Consider the following 22,050-nt stretch of genomic DNA (forward strand, 5'->3'; position numbering starts at 1 on the left):
ATGCATACATTTCTTGCACAGCACAGAGGCAGAAATTTCCATACAGATATGAAGAGGAAAGCTAACAAAAAAAAATAATTAAGTTTCTGTGTTCATATACATCAGCATATGCCTGCTTCATGTACTTTTGGTGTACAATGCTGTCATGTGTTTTTTTTTTTTTAAATACCTCTGCAAAGATGGAAATGGGCTTTATGGCAGCCAAATGTATTTAAAAATGTAACGGGCTAGTATTGGTGCTCAGCATCGGGGTATTTTCACGAGTACTTGTGAAAATGCCCAGTATCAACAACCGATATTATCGGTATTTGTACATCCCTATCCCGGATATTACACACTACTTCCAGTGCAGCAGTTGACAATTCTGGCTCTCGTGCAGTGTAGCAATTGCCTGCATCAAATACAGCAGTAAAAGAATAAATAGCTTTAAAAAAACACCCTGTAAATATACTTCAGTACATAGAAACTTAATGGATATAAAGCAGCTTATTTTGTTTGTCCAAATGTTGTGTCTGTAAAGTTGATGCCTGAAAGCAGCAGTAATTATTGGCCAGCAAGATTTATAGGGCCATAAACTCCTTATTCTCCCAGTATCCTTCCTCCTATCCTGTCTCTAATTTCACCATTTCCCATGTGCTCCCAGCAGTTCATATTCTATATTCTTCCCTGTGCAGTGTTCTGACTTTGTACTACTGCAGCTCCCATATGAGCAAAGTATCTGCAGGGCCTGGAAATCAGCCTGTTTTTATAGCATGCAGCTGTGTATACACACATTACCACATAGTTCTCATCTTGCTTCACATTCTATTCTTTCTTGTAAGGTTTACTACTTGAAGACCAGGCGCAAACCCGCACAAAATACAAGCAATCGTGTGTCTCTACAGACGCCGGAACTCATTTATTTAAACAGCCGTTGCTGGCTGTTTACATTTTAGGCAGTTTTCCCACTCGTGCATGCGGGGAAGGACATTTTAAAACGCGCTTCCGTCTGGCCGCTTATGAACGGCTGCTGGATGGGAAGCAGTTAAGTTGCATTCCCCCCCATGATGCTGCTTTAAGGACTTACCTTAAAGTGACATTAAAGTAAAAAAAAAATCCCCCCCCCCATAAATGATGTCTCTTATTCCGATCTTCTTTCCTCATGTTTCCATCTGTCCCTTCAGCAGTGCGGCGGCTCTCCGATCCAGCGCTGACTCCTCTCTGCTTGCAGGCACTTCCGATCCAGCGGTGTCTGCATGCGGGTGCACGCATCCATAGAATTACCTTGCGTCTCTGCTCGTCTCCAGGGCCGAGAATCCGAACTGCGCCCGCCCCAAGATCCTTTGCGGCCGCACGAGCAGTTCCTGATTCTCGTCGCGGGAGCAGGCACCGATAACTAGGCAAGTTTAAACCGCTGTTAAAGCGTTTTTTTTTTTTATTTAACCTTTTTGCCTAGATCTACTGCTTGCTAGCAGTAGATCTAGGCAAAAAAAACAGAGGCTTTAGAACTCCTTCAAATGATGCCTCTTGATCTGATCATCTTCTTTCCAGTAGTTTTCAGGAGTCCATCCAGTGCTGCTGCCAGTCTCTGATCGAGCGCTGACTGCTGTATCTTCTATGGTGTCTGTGCGGGTGCACGCTCCCAGGCTGCGTGCATTGACTTACCCTGTGTCTCTCCTCTTCTCCCGGCCGAAGATCTCTTCTGCGCATGCGCCTGCCCCATGATCCTTCACGCTGCTCCAGAATCTTTAGATCTTGAGACGGGTTTGAGAGGCGGAGACAGATTACTAAGAACCTGTTTGGTAACTTTTTTTAAAAAAAATTTTGTTTTTGCGTATATATACTGCTTGCTAGCAGTAGAGATTTGCAAAAAAAAGGTTTATTTCTACTTTAAGGCGCAGCTTACTGTTGTTTTTTTTTTGTTTTTTTTTCTTTTTTTTCACTATATAGCTGTTTGAACCTGTCATTCACAAACATGGAGGTTGCTATTGCTGCCACCCTCTTTTCTGAAAATTCTAGTTGCCTGGCTGTCATTCTGATCTGCTTTGCACAGTGCTTTAAAACTGAACTCCAAGCAAAACAAATATTGTCTAACAGTCTTGTATATTCTTGCATAAATCTTGGTGTCCATTTAGTCTTTCTTGTAGATTTTCACATGAATCCAGCATGAAACAACTCCTACACTTTGCCTCTATGCAGCAGTTTCCTGGAATAAAGACCATTTAACTGCTGCTCTGTCCTTGTTCAGACTGACTGGTCACTGCTGCTCAATGTATTTGTTAAGAGTGATTAGTCTTGTATCTGTCAGCAGATTTCTGCAGCCAGCCTGTAGTGAACATACCTGCTGGGTTCTTCCCACAGCTCTGCTCTCTGCACAGGCAATGTACAGCCCAGTGATGATGGCACATCTTACAAGGTAACATCGTGGTTTGCAAAGCCATTTGGTGCACACAAAATAGTTGTATCATTTTGTGTTAATTAACATATATTTACATAAGTTTTTGTTCCTGGGGTTCAGTTTTCAAGTCTCTCACTTTTCAGCTTTTCTGATCTGCAGAGCACTGATGGCAGTGGGTCATTATCACCACTAGAAATATATTTTTTCGTGTGTTTGCTGATACTGATTTTTAGTTTTTTTTTTTTTTTGTTTTTTTTTAATTAAAATAAGTAGCACCATCTTTTTTTTCTACCGGTTCTGTGCTTTCAGGAAATGTATGGCTTGGGGGGTCTTTTACAAACTCTAAAAGCAGCAGTTGCAATGTTTTTTTAAAAAGGGGAAAATTGCAAAAATGGTCTGGCCAGCTGAGGTTAAAAGCGTTATGCAGGGCTTGGCAGCAAAAGGGTTAAACCTTTCACGCATCCCATTGAGCAGAACTAGGACATCCTTCCCCCTCAAAGCTTCATACTTGCCAAGATCGCACCACCGTGGCCTGCCGGCTTTTGCACATTAATGTTGGCACATAGGCTTTAAAATCACAACTAATATGGAAACATCACTTGGAGAAGCATATGACCAACTTCCCTGTGATAGTGCCCTGCTCTGCCAATCTCTAGGTCTATACCCTTGGTTTACTACCACCATTTATTTCAGTACTGGCTGTGCAGGAAGGAGCAGTTAGGGATTGCTAGTGGGGTTAGTATGGGTGGGACCTTTTGCAGGCCCTGTCAATTTGCATTGCATGAGTAAGGCGTAGGTGTGTCTTTTGGATAGTAATCTGCAATAAAAATAACAAATCTTTTTGAATACATTTTGAAGTTTTTCATTCAAGCATGTCATTGTTAAAATATACCTTAAAAAAAAGCTGCCGGGGCGTGGCCTGGACATGGCGCCGTGAGGACGTTTCTTAGGGGAGCTCTGCAGTGACCGAGCCGGACCGACGCTTCAGTAGACTTTACCTGCCACTCTTCTTCATGCCCAAGGAGCAGAAAACCTACAGCTTCCACGGTGACACCCGCCCCGTGTCAATCTACGACTTCTTCACTCGCCGATCCCCGGCTCCGGTTCTCGCGTCTCCCTCAAAGATGGTGCTCACCCGCTCCTCCGCGGCCGGTCTCCTGTCGGGTAAGAGGCTGAGTCGAGGCACAACTTCTCCTACCCATGACATGGAGGATCCCCCTGACTCTAACTGCCCGGAGCTCTCGGGCCGGACGCCGCTCGGCCTGCGCTCGGACCCCTCCCCCGGCCCCTCACTGACACCACACGTGCTGGGCCTAGATGTTCAAGATGACAGAGGCTTGCAGGGCCTATTGCCGCATCTCCCAACAAAGCGGGACCTGGACAATATGGCGTCATCCATTGTGGCGGCCCTGAAAAAGGAATTGCATGACCTTACTCACCGCATCACAGAGGTGGACGACCGGGTCACTTCGGTGGAAACTGCATTCCACGAGTCTTGAACCCTCAGTGGTGTGGGAGGCACACAAATGCGTGGTCAGAGGAGTCCTGATCAAGCATGGTGCCCGCAGGAAACGTGAGGGGGCAGTGAAGTTGGCTCAGCTATTTGCCAGACTCCATGCCTTAGAAGCAGCACACAAAAAATCAGTGGCGGCTGCCCACTTTAAGGAACTGGTCTCGATTAGGGCAGAACTCAACGACCTCCTCCTCTCTAAGGTACGGCAGGGCCTTCTGAAAGGCCGCCGCACCTTATACGAGCTATCGAACAAGCCGGGCAGGTGTCTGGCCTCGGCCCTACGGGGTTCCCGCCAGACAACGTACATACCTCACATAATTTCCAGTGCAGGCACGAAACTGACATCGTCGGCTGACATGGCCAGGGAATTTCAGAACTTTTACAGTTCTTTGTACAACCTTAGTGCAAGGCCGGGCACTTCCCCTACCGCATCAGACAGTACAAACCTGCTGCACTACCTCAGCGACGCTGGTATGCCCACCCTGCCACCAGAGATAAGGGATAGTCTAGACACACCGATTTCCCAGGAGGAATATGACCTAGCTCTCAAGCAGGCCAAATCGGGTAAAGCCCCTGGCCCCGACGGCTACACATTGCCTTACTTCAAAACCTTCTCCCACTCGCTCTCCTCTCACTTTCTAGCCGCATACAACTCTATCCTGACGGGCTCCTCTCTCCCCAAAGATTCACTTCGTGCCCACATAGCGGTCATACCCAAACCCGGTAAGGACCCGTCTCAATGCAGTAGTTATCGCCCCATAGCTCTCCTCAACCTGGATCTGAAGATCTTTGCCAAGATCTTGGCCAACAGACTACTCCCATACATCCCTGGCCTGGTACACCTGGACCAGGCGGGTTTCGTCCCGGGGCGGGAGCCGAGGGACAACACTACCAGAGTGCTTAATGTAATACACTGTGCCCGCTCCGCCCAGTCACCCTTAATGCTGTTATCCACCGATGCGGAGAAGGCATTTGACAGGGTGGAGTGGCGCCTCATTCAGGCCACCCTTCGCCACATAGGCTTGGGCCCTGGCATGATGCGCTGGATCTCTGCATTATACTCGTCCCCGTCGGCTGCCGTCCGTGTGAATGAGGCCCGCTCTGATTTCTTTTCCATCTCCAATGGCACCAGGCAGGGATGCCCCCTCTCCCCACTCATATTCATTCTAACCTTGGAACCATTCCTCTGCCACGTACGTTCCCACCCTGACCTTCGAGGCCTGACAAAACATTCTGGGGAGCATAAGGTTGCCGCCTTTGCGGATGATCTGATCTTTTTCATTTCTGAGCCGTCCTCCTCCCTTCCAATCCTCATGCGGGAAATGGACCGTTACGCTTCCCTCTCAAACTTCAAAATAAATGTCTCCAAATCAGCTGCCCTCAATATATCCACATGACCTCCATGTATCATTGTACCGTGCAGATGTACAATAAAGTTGACTTCTGATTAAAAAAAAAAAAAAAAGCTGCCAGTTTGAGCATTAAGGAAACTTGTGTGTTGCCCATGCAGGGCAAATTTTACTTTAAGAAGTAAAATGATTGTATTTTTTTTTCTTTCTTTCGAACAGTGCATTTGTGGTGGAGAGACAGCCATGTATGCCAATGCACCCAGATCGCCCCCTAGTGATCAAGACAGGAGTACAGTTTACTACCAAAGTCAGGTTGGTTAATGGAATAATATCAATATAAATCAACAATAAGTAAAATTATCTATTTTTTTGTTTTAATAAGAAACCTATTTGTTCTATTCTTGTTTTTATACATGCCATATAGGTAAATATGTGTGGTAGGTCTAGAGGGGGGGAGTGTAAATACAGTGTGAAATGTAGAAAGATGTTTTACCTTCCCACTACTGCCTTCTGTAGATCATTTTCTGTTGCTGGTCAAATCTCAACCTTACAAGTCTGTCAAGCGTGCAAAGAAGTCCTTTTCACAATGAGCAGACGCCACTACTTCTTGAGGCAGAGGGACTCATGTTAACCTTTACCAAGGCATCTGAGATTCTTTTGTTTCAGGCCTTGTATACACCAAATGCAGAGCAGATGTGCATGAGTTTCTGCACACGCAGTGCAGTCGGTTGTGTTGCATTTTTGATGCGTTCCGGGCCGTTTTTGGCTTTTTAGTTTAACATGGGCTTTCAAGGCGTTTGCATGCGTTCCAGAGCAGGTAAAATAGTGCCTGCTGCAGTTTTTTTACCTGCTCTGGAACTGAACGCTGCAATGTGAACTAGAGCTGAAAATACCCTTGGAATACATTGGACGCAGTTTTGCTCCGGTCTGTAACTGCTCTGCACCTGCTCCGCGCTTGGTGTGAACAAGGCCTAAGGTGGTTGCAAAGTAGAATACCAGTAAGTCCCCCTGCACTCCTTGCAGCGTCTCAGACCAAATCACGATGGTGGTGCTCGCAGTGATAACCACGGATGGCGCCGTGTACATCAAACAGTAAAAGGTGAAGATCACCAGCACTCGGGAGGATGATGTTCAAATGACAATGTCCGTTTATTCCGATCGTCACATATATCACAATAGCCAATGTTTCGGGGCCACACAGGGTCCCTTCATCAGGGCAAAAAAGTGGAATCGCCCGCTGGGCCATGCTATCTTGCTAGTCGGCCCCCAGCTGGCTGTCAAAATAACTGAAAATTCTGATTGGATGCAGGCATCGTTCAGGTGTTTTGAGAGTCAGCGGGTCCGACTAGCAAGATAGTGAAGCTTGGCCCAGTGGGAGATTCCTTCATCCACACAGTTTAGCGTAGATGGAGGAATCTGTTGCACCTTTTTCCATCTGACCATAGAAATCTGCAGAAAACCTATAGGTGTGTGGCCAGCTTAAGACTTCCCTACTCCACCCACTGCAGTGTGTGCTGGCTGCAATAGAACTACAGAGACTGGACATTAGACCACTGCCTCGGCTGGTAGTCTAACAGAAAGGAAATGAAGGCAGCAGAGGTCAGGAAGCACAGACTAGTGCCATTGATTTCTGGAGAACTACATTGCTATGCAGAAAGATATGCACATATTTTTTTAATACTTCCAAAAGATAGTTACAGTAGGCTGACATTTTTTTCCCCTGTAGTTCTTCAAGGGTAAGGTTCTATCTTTCCCTGTCAAGGTGCACTCTTGGGCTTTTCAGCATCAGGCATCTGTTTCCCAGATTTGTAAGGCTGCCACCTGGTCTTCTGTTAATGCTGTTCAAGTTTTGCTAGGTGGATGTTCAGGTGCAAGCTTTGGACTTTGGGTCCCACTTTAAATAGCACCACAAAGTTCTTTTTTTTTTATTTATCTGCATATAATCCTTATGTTTATAATTGCACTTTGCCGTGTTTCTTTTCACAGACTTCTGGTCAAGTTTCCTGAGCTCAATTACCAACTGAAAATCAAAGTCTGCATTGATAAGTAAATCAAAATTGTATTACAATATTCCTTTTTATTTTTACAGCATGTTTTTCTGTGTAATCCACTTACAAAGACATTGGGGCAGTGAACTAGGGTAAAGGTTGTATTAAACTAATGTAGGGAATATGAAGAAGACTTTAAAGCAAATCTGTGAACAGAAGAAAACATTGTCCTGATACCCACCTTATATTGCAGACACCTTTGATTAGCATCTCAGTGTCTCTCTCAATAGCTTTTTCTGCCAACAGCAATGAACTGCCATTGTCACTGGCTCTGGTCCATCAGAGCTAACCTTCTTTGCCTCGTAGTTGGCGCATTACGGTGATAGGCAGCTTTACCAATCAATAGTGAAGTGCATAAAGGAGAAAAGCCAGAGCCAGTGACCACAGAAGCTATGTGCTGTTTGCAGTGAGGAACAGGTTACCATTTAGGATCTCTGGCAGCCAGGCAGTTAAAGATGTCTGCATCAGGTTGAAAAGTTACTTCATATCTAAAACTTCATCTTTAATATGAAATATGACCTGGCAATATTTTGGCAGCTGTGGGTTGAAACCAATACTCACTCCATTTAGGAAGTGCTTTGGTGACACTGGAACCTAAAGTGTTACTGTGTTCTACACATCTTGCAATGCCAGTCAAATGGGTAATACAGGGGTAGCCAGTGCGTTTTATTGTCTGGCACAATCCAGTTTATGTATGATAAATTAAGCTGCAACAGAGAAAGATAGAGGAAACCAAAAGTACTAACTACAAATCTCATCTGATGTAATTTATTACACTCTCTTTTTAGTTTTGGTCTGCAAAAGTAAAGCTGTTCATGCATACAGGAAGCACATTAGCAGTAACAGAAGTCCCAAACCCGTCTCACAGTTCACTTTTGTTTTCAGGCATTTCTTACAAGAAAGCCATTTAGAATGCACCACAAATTAATTGCATATGTCATTGTGCAATGTGTGAATTGAGGTTGGTTTTGGTTTTTTACTGACTTTCCTCTTGTATTTTGTAGAGATTCTGGGGATGTTGCTGCGCTCAGAGGGTAAGAATACTATTCTGTGTTTGTTGTGATTGCAGGTTTTACCATGCCCAGAGCCTTTTTCTTCCCGATCATGTGCAGTCAGATCTGTTATTCAGTCAAATTGGCTAATAGACAGAATATTAAATTTTTTGTTTGTGTAATAAGCTGAAGCTTTGTTGAGGGCAAAATCCTTTCCAAGACAGTTAATGTTCATTTTCAGAATTTTAGCAAATGTTATTGCAATGTATTATTGCATGCTTATGTGCTAACGGAACTGAGACCGACCACTGCACACTATCTTCCTCAAAAAGACTTCTGAGTGTGTACCTTCCTTATTACGTGACCATACCCAATGTTATAACACGAGAAAATCTGCATGTGTAAGATTTACAGTATCCTTAAACAATACATCACAAAAGATTTTTTTGTAGAAAGTTTGCAGCAGCAAACCTGAGGACAGTCTCATGATCAAGTGATCCTGTCACTAAATGCACACTAAAGTGTTTACATATTCTGAACAAACAGCAAACACACTCTATAACCGGTCCTCATTAATTTCTATATCTGTAAGCATTGTAGAGAAAATAATTTTCAAAGCTTACAACACAGGCAGTAAAATCTTTGCTTCTTTCCTCTACTTTAAACCTGCAGATGTTTTTAAGCTGTTGGATACCTATTGAAATTGGACTCTGGAGTCTTTGTTGTGATTTTGGAGTCTTTGTTGTAATTTTTGAGGATCTTACAAAATTTATGTACTTCACATTAAAAGCAGCTCAGGGAGAAGAGGCCACTGATGACTTGTGTTAAAGCTCGTTTACAGCTTGTTAATATGTAAATAGTTCTCAGTAATAGTGTTCTTAGTCTGGGCACAGGTGCACTTAAAGCTCTGGCCAGACTTCTACCCATAAGGCGTCCTGAGTATGTTGGTAAAAATAAACGCCAAGTGAAGCAGATGCCTCTAATTTGATTCCAAGGTCTGTGTAGACTTCTAGGAAAAGCAGTGAGCCAATCGCAAGAGTAGAAAATAAGATTTCTGGTGGTTTCTCTGTACACAGTCACTGTACAGCAGAACCGCAGTGTTGTCATAGAAACCAACTGACATTTTCTGATATTAATAACCTACAAAGTGCATGAACAGAAAAAAAGCCCTAAAATGTATCTAGATTTGGTGTGTTCCCACTTTGCTTATAAAACCTTCAATTCTCCTAGGTGCGTTACACACACCTTTTAGGGAACTAAGCAGGTAGGTTGTTCAAACCGTCTAGGTTAACTTAACAGTTCTGTGGATTTGGGCTGTCTCAGATGTAATTTTAGGCCAAGTCCATGATGAGATAAGTGCTCTGCTGGGATTTATAGTCCTTCATAGCCCATGCCATTCTTCATTGCTGTATAATGTATTGCTGGGATTTTTAGTCCCCCTACAGCTTGCAGTCTAAGGCAGAACTACCAGGATCACAGCATATGCAGCTGCGACCAGGCCCTGGCACTTTACCACTGTACTAAAATCATTAGTCTGTATTGTTTTAGAAAAACTGTCACATGACACTAAAAAAAAAGGTAATTAGTATCGGCGAGTACTTGAGGAAAAGTATTGGTACTTGTACTAAGTCTGGAAAATGCTTTATCTGTGCATCCCTACCCTGGACCATATGCGTCCAAAAAGCTTAACTGTGTGCAAATGTACCTGAGATATTATGTTTTAACGGCAAAGAGCTGGACACATCAAATATTGATTAGATTTAGGGTTCTTTTATTTTATGCACTTTATAGAATAACAAACAGTGCTTAAATCTCAACTCACTGGTGTGTACATTACTGCCCACTCAGACAATTATTTTCCATGGGCAAAATTATTTGGTTACGTACTGTATGTCATCTCATCTCAAAATGATTTGGTTACGTACTGTATGTCATTGTAGGAAGAGTGTAAGCTGATTGCAAATGGAAGGGAGCATTGAAGGCAGAGCAGGAGTCGATCATGGACATATAGAAAGGAGTCAGGATGGCAGTTGAGCATGGACAGAAGGAATGGAGGCACAATGGAGGAGAGAGGAGCTGACCCTTGGCGAGGCAGAGTGGAAGAGAGAGGAGCTGACCATTCGAGAAAGAGAGAGGGCAGGGTAGGAGCTGGCAGTGCAAGAATGAGAGAGAAATAAAGTAAAAAGAAAAGACAAAAATGTAAATCATAGACGAGGGGAAAAGAGTTGAAGAGCATAAGCTGATCATTTACCTGGGATAGCAAGCAAATGAGAGGTGGCAGAAAGTAGATGATCATGGACTGAGGAGACGATGGAATATAATCATGGCAGCCATCAAAAGTATAGCACTGTGGAGAATAAGGAGAACAAAATGGCAGAGACCTTAAAACACACAAGTGGTGATAAGGCAGCAGCTACAGGGCTCAGAGTTGGATAGTGACCATAAAAAATCGTGTGGATGGGGACGGCTACCAGACAGTATTGTATGGATATTGCAAGTAGAAATATTAATGGGGCTTTCTGAAATAGCAAAAAAGGCTGAGGTGGCACAGAACATGGTTTGGGGGTGTGGGGTGTTGTCTTTACTATGCTGTGAATAGCCAGTGCTATGGATAGACTCCAACAGCTGGATATCTAAATACAGAGCTGAATGAGTTTGAAGAGGGACACAATTCCTTGCTATCTTTAAATTTAATTTTTTTAAAAAACATAAAATTTACCAAAAGCCCTTTACTGCTATTTTACTTTAAACATGCATACCTCTTACGCTCATGTTTTTGGGTTTTTAGGTCACGCAAATTTAATATTCTTGGTACAAACACAAAGGTGATGAATATGGAGGAGTCAAATAATGGCAGCCTGTCCGCTGAATTCAAACATTTGGTAAGTTCATATATTTGCTATTTAAAGGATAGTACCACTTTTGCAGTCCAAATTGAGAAAACTGCACTATGTTTGTTATATGTTCCTACTGACTACCTAAAAAATAAACTAAAAAAAAGATTGTTTGAAAATATCTTGTAACTTTCTACTTTGTTTAGAGCAGGCTGCAAGCTACTATGAACAGCATCAGTGTGAAAGCGTAGGGACAAAGTGGGGGCAGACTATGTTTCCCTCAACATACAATGCAGAACCTAAGCCATGTGGTGAACAATTTGTTAGCACAGAAAATGTTGAAATCTAGTTTACAACTGATGAGATCTGCAAACACAGACAGGTTTTTTTTGTTATGTTGAACATTAAAGGAGAACTATGAGGTGAGTGCTTTTCACTCATCCTCATAGTTCTAGCTGACCTGTGACAATGAAACTGTCACAGGTCGGCTCAGTAGATCGGGAAATGAGCGAACGCATACCGGCGTTCGCTGACCTCTCGATCCTGTCACGGCAGAGAGCCGTGACAGGGGAGTGGCTGGATTCCCCCCTCCCCACTCCGATCCTCCAGCGCTGACTGGCGGAATGGATGGGGGAGGGGCGGGTACAGTTGGCTCCGCCTCTAGATAGGCAGAGCCAGCTGTCACTCACGCAGCTGGGCGGATGAAGACATAATTGTCGGGATGCGTTTCAGCTGCGGCGTCTCAGTATACCGCGCTTAGTGTGACGGGAGGATGCTAGTTTGTGTCCTCCCGTTATCCTTAGGAGAACTATGGGGAAAAGCCTTAACCCCATAGTTCTCCTTTAACTCCTTAACATTACATAGTAGGAGCAAACTTCAGTTTTAGGGTTTTCAGAAAAGAGTAAGTATAAATATAAGTAGAATTGTTCAAGTTATGCTATGTGAATGAAAACATGAAAAATATAAAGTAGGTGTTATCCCAACTTTGGGTATTAGTGCTACAATAATTTCATTTAGGCATAACAATCGATCAATTAAAAAAAAAAAAAAAAAGATTAAGGAAAACTTGTCTGCAGTATATTTACCTCTAGAATACAGACTGCCTTCTACCCATCCTAATTCCCTCACTGCCACATGTATGAAAATTAGGCGCTGATGCATCTCTCCACTGGCCATCCCTCTGGGTGCTTCAGTACACCCACTTTTATTTTAACACTATTACAACTTAATATATGAAATTTAAATGTGTATTCCAACACACTAGTAACACTGTGACTGACTGTGACACCGCACAGGTAAGTAACACTGACTCTGCTGGGGTAACACGCACAGGTAACACTGACACCGCTGGACAAACTGAACTGTCCATATTAATAGCAAAAACTGTTTGGTTAGAGCCTGGACCCCTTACATTACTCCTGGCCATACGCCCCTGATGGCGGCCCTAACCCCATATTTCCAAAACCAGCATCAACCTTATTTGCATATGCGTGGCTGGAACTTTGCTTATCCCCCTTGGATGGAAAAAATTAATAAAGCCATAGGTAAGGGTGTTTGGCTGCACCAATTAGCGTAGTATGCTAGGCACTGTGTACATGTGAGGTTCATGCAACACAGACTGGCTCTTATTATTGGCTGAATTTTTTTCACATATCCATCTACAACTTCTGCTATCAGATATTTTAGATAAACCAAGTTATGAAAATCATGTTATGTGTCCCTCTAAACAACTTATGCAAGGAAACGTTGCCCTCTTACCTAATTTGTGCATTTCTTCTTTCCTTTCTGAGTGTTAATATTCGTTACAACATTTCCATATAATAGGATGACCAAATGTTGCAATCTCACCTAAATTAGGTAATATGCTTGTAGATCCCAAGGCCTCATTCTGGTTCTCATGTTCACACATTGCACATTGTGAAACAGCCAAAGCAGTCTTCTATCAAGCTGGGCAAAAAAGGCATAGTTAGTTGGCCAGCTTATGTAGACCCAGCCTTTTCACTGCAGCATGCAGAATGTCACTTTCTGAATGAAAAGTAAAGGTTTTTTTTTTTGTGTTTTGAGGGAGAGCTCTGCAGTCATGCCCTGTAAACCTATACAGCAGTGCCATGTAGCTTTCCATTGGAGTGCACAGCATTTGTCACAAGAGAAGAAAATGCTCTGGAAAGAAGCTTTGCATCGCATGTTTTCCCAGAAAAAGCCCAGCAGCACATTGGCATGTGTGGTATTGTGTGGCAATCCCACGCTGAAATTTGCTGTTATGATCACCCAGAACTCTCAGCCAGAGAGGTTTCAGGAAGCGAAGGTTTTTCTGGATTCTGCTTGGGATTCAGGAACCGGGAGATTTCAAAGAGTTGGGAGGGATGATATCTCCATTCCTGGGTTGATGTTTTGTTAGTAACCAGCTCTTGATAATTGTACAGCTCTGGACAGCCCTTAAGGAAAGGGTGCTGGCAAGGAGAATCAGCTCCTGCGGGGAAATACGAACAGACGTTGTTCAGGAGTTGGGAGGACTCCCCAAAAGTCAAAGTGGAGTTGTGTGTGTTGGAGGCAAATGAAGACAGGGAGGCTGGGAAAGCCAAGAACCTGAGGGGCCGCCAGTACAAGTGCGGCCCCTCAGGTTGTGTGTGTGTTGGGAGGCTGGGAAAGCCAAGAACCTGAGGGGCCGCCAGTACAAGTGCGGAACAGCACTACAGAGAGGACCGGTGGGTCAGAATTGTTAATGTTAGGAGTGAAAGCCAGGAGGTTAAACTTGTGGTGTTTTGCAAGCAGTGCAAGGATGCTGTACTGAACAACCCCTTCAGGGGTATCCGATGTGAATGTGTGAACTTTTGTTTAAGTAAAATTGGTCTACCAAGCCCTTAAAAAGAAGATATTTGGGAGTGGACTGCATCCTTAAAAGTGTTCACCATATGTGGAAATATCCCCAAACATCACACATGTTGGAGATGAATTGTGTTGAAAGAGAAGTAGCTACAGTTTAGTATTAAAGCATAAGTAAACCTTAACAATGAACTTCCCCCTACGAGCCTAGGACTGGCACGGCAGCTGCCCGTACAGAGGAGAGATCAGCATTTGCCACCGCTGATCTCTCCTCCGCTCTCTCTAAAGGCAGAAGCAATGTGTATTACATCACTTCTGCCTTTAGCTGTCATTTCTCTGGTTGCTATAGCCAGAGAGAAGCTGGTGAAGCAGATCTGTGCTTCATCAGCTTCTTTGGGGGGTCCTAGGTAATTTTTGGCTATCACATAGGGGGATTTTTATCCCCCAATGTGATGGCAATCAAGTTAAGGGTAAATAAAAATAGAAGTGTTGTATATATAAAAAAAAACACCAAACGTTTTAAGGCCCCCGCATGCACGCACGTAAATACGCGTCGGTTATTGGTACATACTACCGCTAACGAAAATCTGAATCCCGAAACGAACTGACTTTCGGACACGAATGAACGAAAAATCTGAATGAAAACTAAACAAATTTTTTTTTTCTTCCATCCTGTCATTTTACTTTTAAATGATGTGGGTGAATCAGGAGCCTGACAGCCAACCATCTTATCCAGATCACGTTTTTCTATTACAATGATCCTTGCCATCCCTATTAACTTTGTATTTTCCTTCTGTTTACAGACTCTCAGGGAGCAGAGATGTGGCAATGGAGGAAGAGCAAACTGTGATGTAAGTATACTAACACATTGAAGAGGTCTCAATCAGTTATTTGGTTACTTGTTAATAAGTAAATCCTGTTTTATTTCATGGTAAAAAGACTAGCAGTATGCAACAACTAGTTAGCGATTGCGTATTGTTTGCTGCTGCAAATTGATTACTGGTTCTTTTATTTGTTCCTTCACACCATGTTTTTGAAGTTTTTTATGTCCTTATTTTTTCACAATGCCTTAGGGCCCCTTTCACACCACTGTGCTATTGCAAGTTACATGCGTTAATACCCTGTATTGCTATTCATTCTGAAGGACATCCCAGTGTATCTCGTTGGAGTGCACTGTATTGTGCTGCACTAGCAAAAATGCTGCATTAGCGATATTTTTGTTGCTGTACATTACACATAAAAATAATAGTCTACCCTAACACAAGGTACATTAACCTCCCTGGCGGTAATCCTGAGTGTGGCTCAGGGTTAATTTTCATTACCAAAAGCGGTAACCCCGAGCCACACTCGGGATTACACTGTAGCGTCTTACCTTGTCCAGGATCCTGGCTGTGTCCTCCGGCAGATGCCGGCTTCCGGGTTAAGTCCCTTGCGAGGGTCCGCGTCGCAGGGGGGGGCGGAATCGGCAAGAGATTTGAATGTAAAAAAACGAAGAAAAAAAAATGGAAACAAAAGGAAAAAAAATGAAATAATCAGACCGCCAGAGAGGTTAATGTAAGCCTTGAACACACTGTCACAGAACACTATGGTGCTAATTGGCTTTTAGTAAACCATAACCGTATACTCATTTGTTGCCTTTGGTCTGCTAAATGTACCCCTGAAAGTGTATTTTTCCTCCATCTTGTGATGGAGGAAAAAATGAAATTACCCCACCATTGTTTATCTACGGAGAATCTGATGTAAACAAACACATTGCATTACCCCTGATCTGTCACTGATCAGGTCTGCCAAAAGGGAACTTTGATGGGTTTTTTTCTGGACCTGGGCAGAGCCGAGGGGAACCGGATGTAAACACACACATCCATTTAGATCCGGCTACCCATAGACTATCATTGGGCTGCCGATTAGGTCCCACTGTTCTCCAGGCTGAAAGAATCTCAGTTCACTTGGGCCAAGTAATTGCAGATCTCGGGATTTGGATGCAGACTTTAACTTGTCTTTGCCACACATTAAATAACCATCGTAATTTTCATTCAAGGTGATCACAGATGTGCCACAGCCCTCGCACATGCTTTTAATAGAAGCTGTTAAAGTGTTGTTGCTCCTAATTGAAAGTGATGTTAAAATGGCTATAATAGCATCACAGGAAAGAGTTAATAAAGGAAGGCTCCCCTGCTGCTTAGTTTACCGGAACATTTATGTGTTTATTTGACCAATTTACGTTTTTTTCAGGCATCACTTATTGTTACTGAAGAGCTTCACCTAATTACTTTTGAGACTGAAGTATACCACCAAGGCTTGAAAATTGATCTGGAGGTAGGAGATTTAGCAATAAAGGTTTATCGTGGGAAAGGGGAGGGTGACCTCTCCTCTCCAAATGTGTACAGGCTTGTAAAATAAAGAAACTTCTGTAAACAATTTCAAATGAATACTGTATTTACATTTTTTTTTTTCATACCATTTTATAAATGTACTATTTCAGCATGATGTCTAGCAGTTACGAGAGTGGCCAGCAAATGTCTGACCTCAGTTGATCCTCACTACCTTAACTCCCAGAGCCATGAATTGGGCTCAGAGTAAGTAAAACTAGAAAAAATGAGGAAATAGAAATCTTTCACAGAAAGGCTCCGTAGATGTAGACAGAAATGTTTGCCTAAGCCCACTTTGAGGTTCTCTTTAAATGCCCAGCAAGCTGCAATGAATACATTAGTAACACTTATATTTTGGGGTTACCTGACATTAGCTATGTTATTCAGAGTTTTGTGTTGTATTTTAACTTGAATGGAGTAATTGTTTTTTTTTCTTATTTCCTGTGCAGACTCACTCATTACCAGTTGTAGTGATATCTAACATTTGTCAGATGCCCAATGCTTGGGCCTCCATACTGTGGTACAACATGCTGACAAACAACCCAAAGGTAATGTTGTAACCTGACCTGGATTGGGTGTATCACACTGACAGGCTTAAACTGTCATAAAATGGGCGCAAGTACTGTAAATCAGTGGATGTTTGAGACAGATTTAAGAATAATGTGCATGTTTTATTGCTTGCAGGGTCCTAGACTGCATGCTTTATGCTGTGGGAGGCCTACGCTACTTGTAAAATACTCCGATAATTCTGTGTGGTTAGTTGTGCATTACCACCACTGTATTGTTACCAAACCGGTTTTACATTCCCCTCTATACCTGTCAATCATAGGGTGACTTTCTTGCCATTTTAGTAATTGATATTAATGGAATGTAACATTCCATAGTAAGAGATGAGGCAGGTTACAGATACGAGGAAGCCATCGGATAGAAGTGACTGACACTGAGACTAGCCAGTAGCACACAGTGAGAGAATTAATTACTTTAAAGTTGTATATTCTGCATTACACAAGACCTTTACCTGAGCTGTTCCCACCTTCATTACTGTTCTTTAAATATTTGTGAATAATGATGGAATTTCAGACAGGCTTGTAAAACAAAGTTGTATGAATTGCAGCATATATAATTTAAAAAAAGGTTTACTTATGTAGGGTTCAGGTCTGGTTTAAGGATTCCTTCAGGCTGAATATACATAAGTCATTATATGGGATGATGTGTATAGGACGTTTGTGAGTCTTTTTAAGTACAGATGCATTATGAAGTCTGCTAATGAGTTCTGACATTCAAACCCTGTGAACCTAGGTGCTTACTAGCCAACACATTCTTGTACCGTTTCTGACTTATTTATAGATTGCAGTGTCTTTCTGCAAACCTGTTCTCTTCAATCTACTTTTATAGTGCATCATTGATGCCAATATTATAAATGAAGGTCTTTTGACTACATTTTATTGGCTCTTCACAATCAACGGGGACAGTTGATTTGTACACACAATTCCTGTGCTGTTATATATAGGTGATAAATCTTAGAACAGGAAATGGAGAAAATTTTTGTAAAATATAGCAGATCTGCATATTATATGGGTAAAATTAAAAAATACATTTTTAGAATGTGTCCATATTACAGTGCTGATCAACATTTTCACTTTAATTTCAAGAATGTCAACTTTTTCACCAAGCCTCCCATTGGCACATGGGATCAGGTGGCTGAGGTTCTAAGCTGGCAGTTCTCTTCCACCACAAAACGCGGCCTCAGCATTGAACAATTAACCACGCTGGCTGAAAAACTGCTGGGTAAGTTCTCAGTGCTTCAGAGGATACATTGATAAAGTGACACATTTTTTAGCCCTAACTGTTTTTATTTGTTTTATCTTTAGGTCCTGGAGTAAACTATTCCGGCTGTCAAATCACCTGGGCCAAATTTTGCAAAGTAATTATTGTTGCTATGCAGTGATGCATAAATATCAGTCAGTTTATTTTGCTATGCAATTTTACCGTCTTTTCTTATAATTTTACCGTCTATTCTTCTCTGAATAAGAGAAGGAACGGGTAGGAAAAATCCCACCTTTTTACAGATTCCACTAGAACAAGTTTCCCCATTGTGCATTTTGCCATCAACTGGAAATTTTGGATTTCCCCTTACCTTCTGTCAAGATGACAACCGTCACCAGAATAGGTGGCAAGAGTGAATCTCCCTGTTGATGACAGGACTGCTCACCACAGAAGGAGAAAATTAAGGAATTGTAACATCACCAGACTGGCTAGAACGAAGAAAGTCCTCCTGCATGCCTAAGGAGTTAGGCCTTAATATAATTATTCTAATAATATGTCGGATATAACTGGCTGAACACCCTAGTTTCACTGCTGGTTCAGAAGACTGCAATTGTGCTTTAGGACTATTAAAAAATGGGACACACTGTCCTCTAGCTGAAAAACAGGGGCAATGGGGATTAACCCCTTCGTGACTGACGACGTACAGTGTATGTAGCCAGCATCGGGGCTGTTTAAACAGACTCCCGGCGACTTTTGCCGCCGGGACTCTGTTTAAACTTGTAGAGCCGACTGTCGGCTTTACAACAGAAGCGATTCTGGCGACTTACCTGTCGCCAGATCACTTCTGTGTCCCGAAGAAGGGGTCGGAGCAGATTGCATCACTTCCGGTCCCTGGGCTGTCAGTTCTGGGCTCCTGCAGCCCAGCTATAAGCTATTGAAGTGCAATCTGCACTTCAATAGCCCTTTTCCAGTGTAAAGGTGACACTGGGGGTCTTTTGGACGTACCTGTCACCACCATCTGCTATCACATGGGGGGGCTTGCAAGCCCCCCCATGTGATAGCAGTCAAAGTAAAGTTTAAAAAAAAACAGTTTTTAAAATAAATCTAATAATAATAATAAATTTGTAAAAGTCCCCTGCGAGCACGCGCATCGCCACGTAAACACGCGTCGGGTACGTATGAAAACGACGAACGCGCTACACATGTTGGGTATCGCCGCGCACGCCGGAGTGAGAGCAATAATTCTAGGGCCAGTATTTTGGGGTATCGCTAAATTGATGACCTGTGGGGGCTTTTAAAGCGTCTTCTGTGGACTTTTTGGGGTACTGCAGTTTTTTGCCGTTTCATGGACGCACGCAATTTGTAAACTGCGCATGTTGGGTATCGTTTTAACCTCATCTTTTATATTTCATTTAAAAAATGGGTATTTTGTTGTGTTTTGGGGCATTTAATTAAATTTATCACTAAATTTTGGGGTTTAATAAGGAGTTGCGCTAATATTGAGCAACATAAACATTTGCAACTACCACCATTATATTGTATAGGGTCTTGGCATTCAGAAAATATATAATGTGTGGGGGTTTTAAGTAATTTTCAGGCCTAAAATGTGGAAAAAGGCCTCAGTCATGAAGGGGTTAAAGTAAAAGTCAATCACATTAGCCACATCTAAACTGTTTTTTAGCATAGGTCTTTTTAAAGAAAAACTTCTAAAAGTCTCTAGATTGTAGAGAGGTTGGTATAATTTTGTGCATTACACCTACTAAGTTGCCCCGCCAATGTGATCTCCAGGTGTAAACATCACAACCCCAAACCCCCAGTGCACTACTTTGAAGCCAACTCATTCTTGGCGAAATCCCTACACACTGTAGTGCCTACAACTAGTTTTGGCTGGCTGTGGAGCTGTGATCTGCAGTGGAATTGTCTATACTTGCAAAGTTTTCTGGAATGGTTGCACAGAGATGAGTGTAGACACATAATCAAACTTGCCACATCCCAGTCTAGATGCCATTGCAGCCTTAAGTTCTTGTTTTAGAGGCAGGTTTGCACTTATCCAGAAAGGCGGTGAAAAGAGTAAACGGGAAAACCCCAATTTTCACATCTGTTTGATTTTGACACATTTTTGATTAGGTAGTGTTTTTTAAAATGTTTTTTGTGGTTAGATGTATCTGCTTTAGTGCCCTACTTACACCTATTTTTCTCATCAGGAAAACATGGCTGGAAAAGGGTTTTCATTCTGGGTGTGGCTGGACAATATCATTGACCTTGTAAAGAAATACATTCTCGCACTTTGGAATGAAGGGTAAGTCTAACATGAATTTTACATTTAGTTAGGAGTTTAACATTTGCTTATGTTTAGGTTCATTTACTTACTGTATGTATCAGCGCTAGCAACTCATCACAGTGCAGCTTTTATTTGCTTTTTCTATGCACAGACCAATAAAATCTGGCTTCTGATTGTGGCTAAGTTGCTTGATGCCATTGTTTACTGCATTATTAGGGGAGCCCAGTTATTTTGCCGTTAGAACTTAATCACAGTAATTAGTTCTGATTGAGAATCATTGCAACAGTAACAAGTGGCAAAGACTAAACATGTTGGGACATACGAATATGTTTACAAATAGTAGCACCAAGTTCTTCACTTGCATTATACGCATGTTAAGGCAAAAAAAAATTTTTTTTAACACATGGCAACGACACAATACATTGGCAGGGTTACAAGCTCAACACCTACTCCATTGTCATTGGGTCAGTAGAGAAAAGCTCTAAAAACTTAACCTCTGAGCATTGCATTAGAATATGAGGTATCCAGCTAAAGACTTTGAGAATTACATTCAGTATAATCTTGGTTCATCAGTTTTCCAGGGCTGCCTGTAACTAAAGTGTAGACTTGCATCCAGATGGCAAGTTCTTGGTGAAAATGTGGTGGATTTATTGTAGTACTTACTGTGACATGTAAAATCCAGTTAGATTTAGTGGTGCTGACACTTTTCTTCCTTCTGGAGGGCGGCTACTTTTCTTCCTCATGGTCCCTGTGTGTGTTGTAAGGTAGCCACCGCTCCGAGCTTACTCCGGTGATGAACTACAATCTCACATTTTAGTTTACTAATTTGTATTAAGATTATATTTCCGCACGGGCTTCCCCATGAGGACCTCCAAAATGTATCAACTGGAAATATGTCCTTTTGTGATTCACAGTATTATTGTCTGCTTTGAAATCTTGTACCTTAGTATATGTGTTCTTTGCAGGTATGTAATGGGTTTCATCAGCAAAGAGCGTGAACGAGCCATTCTCAGCCCCAAACCCCCTGGTACATTCCTGCTGAGGTTCAGCGAGAGCAGCAAAGAGGGTGGTATTACCTTCACCTGGGTGGAGAAAGATATCAGCGGTATTAAAGCTTTGAGATAACTCTACATTTGCAGGTTTGTGTACTTTTGCTTGCTATTCATATTTGTTTTCACACCCAGGTAAGACACAGATCCAGTCGGTAGAGCCGTATACAAAGCAGCAGCTGAACAACATGTCCTTTGCTGAAATCATCATGGGTTACAAAATTATGGATGCCACCAACATTTTGGTGTCCCCTTTGGTGTACCTGCATCCGGACATCCCCAAAGAAGAAGCCTTCAGCAAGTACTGCCGCCCAGAGAGCCAGGAACATCCCGAACCCACTGACTCAGGTAGTAGTAGACTTTCCATTCTGAAATGTATCCCCTATCCAGAGACATACATGTTGCACTAGTAAATATCAATTTTCTGGACAAAACTATCATGCACTAGTCTTTCCTATGTACAAAGCTTTTCCAATAAAGTGCTATTAAATATTACAGCTATTTTACTTTTTATGCAGGCACTGCCCCATATCTGAAGACGAGGTTTATTTGTGTAACACCGTAAGTATTGGCTTTTTGTTTGAATATTATATATCCATTTACTTTATGGGAAACGTGTGGAAAATATCCCTTTATCAGCGATGGACA

At 42.4% G+C, this 22,050-nt stretch overlaps 1 protein-coding gene across 2 annotated transcripts in view; it reads left to right on the forward strand.

The window, feature by feature from the left end:
• Positions 1-22,050, forward strand: part of STAT3 (signal transducer and activator of transcription 3) — an 87,653-nt gene that overhangs the window by 59,858 nt on the left and 5,745 nt on the right. The window contains exons 10-22 of one of the 2 annotated variants that reach the window (XM_018563887.1): positions 5,459-5,551; positions 7,226-7,285; positions 8,292-8,321; positions 11,068-11,161; positions 14,740-14,787; positions 16,169-16,252; positions 16,755-16,853; positions 17,958-18,093; positions 18,177-18,229; positions 20,277-20,371; positions 21,319-21,458; positions 21,538-21,753; positions 21,921-21,963. In XM_018563887.1, coding sequence (XP_018419389.1) covers positions 5,459-5,551; positions 7,226-7,285; positions 8,292-8,321; positions 11,068-11,161; positions 14,740-14,787; positions 16,169-16,252; positions 16,755-16,853; positions 17,958-18,093; positions 18,177-18,229; positions 20,277-20,371; positions 21,319-21,458; positions 21,538-21,753; positions 21,921-21,963 — 1,191 coding nt within the window. The remainder of the gene's footprint in view (positions 1-5,458; positions 5,552-7,225; positions 7,286-8,291; positions 8,322-11,067; positions 11,162-14,739; positions 14,788-16,168; positions 16,253-16,754; positions 16,854-17,957; positions 18,094-18,176; positions 18,230-20,276; positions 20,372-21,318; positions 21,459-21,537; positions 21,754-21,920; positions 21,964-22,050) is intronic. The other variant, XM_018563888.1, reaches the window with a different exon arrangement.

The sequence above is a fragment of the Nanorana parkeri genome, unplaced genomic scaffold (genome assembly GCF_000935625.1).
Source record: "Nanorana parkeri isolate BGI_ZX_2015 unplaced genomic scaffold, ASM93562v1 scaffold707, whole genome shotgun sequence".
NCBI classification, from domain to species: domain Eukaryota; kingdom Metazoa; phylum Chordata; class Amphibia; order Anura; family Dicroglossidae; genus Nanorana; species Nanorana parkeri.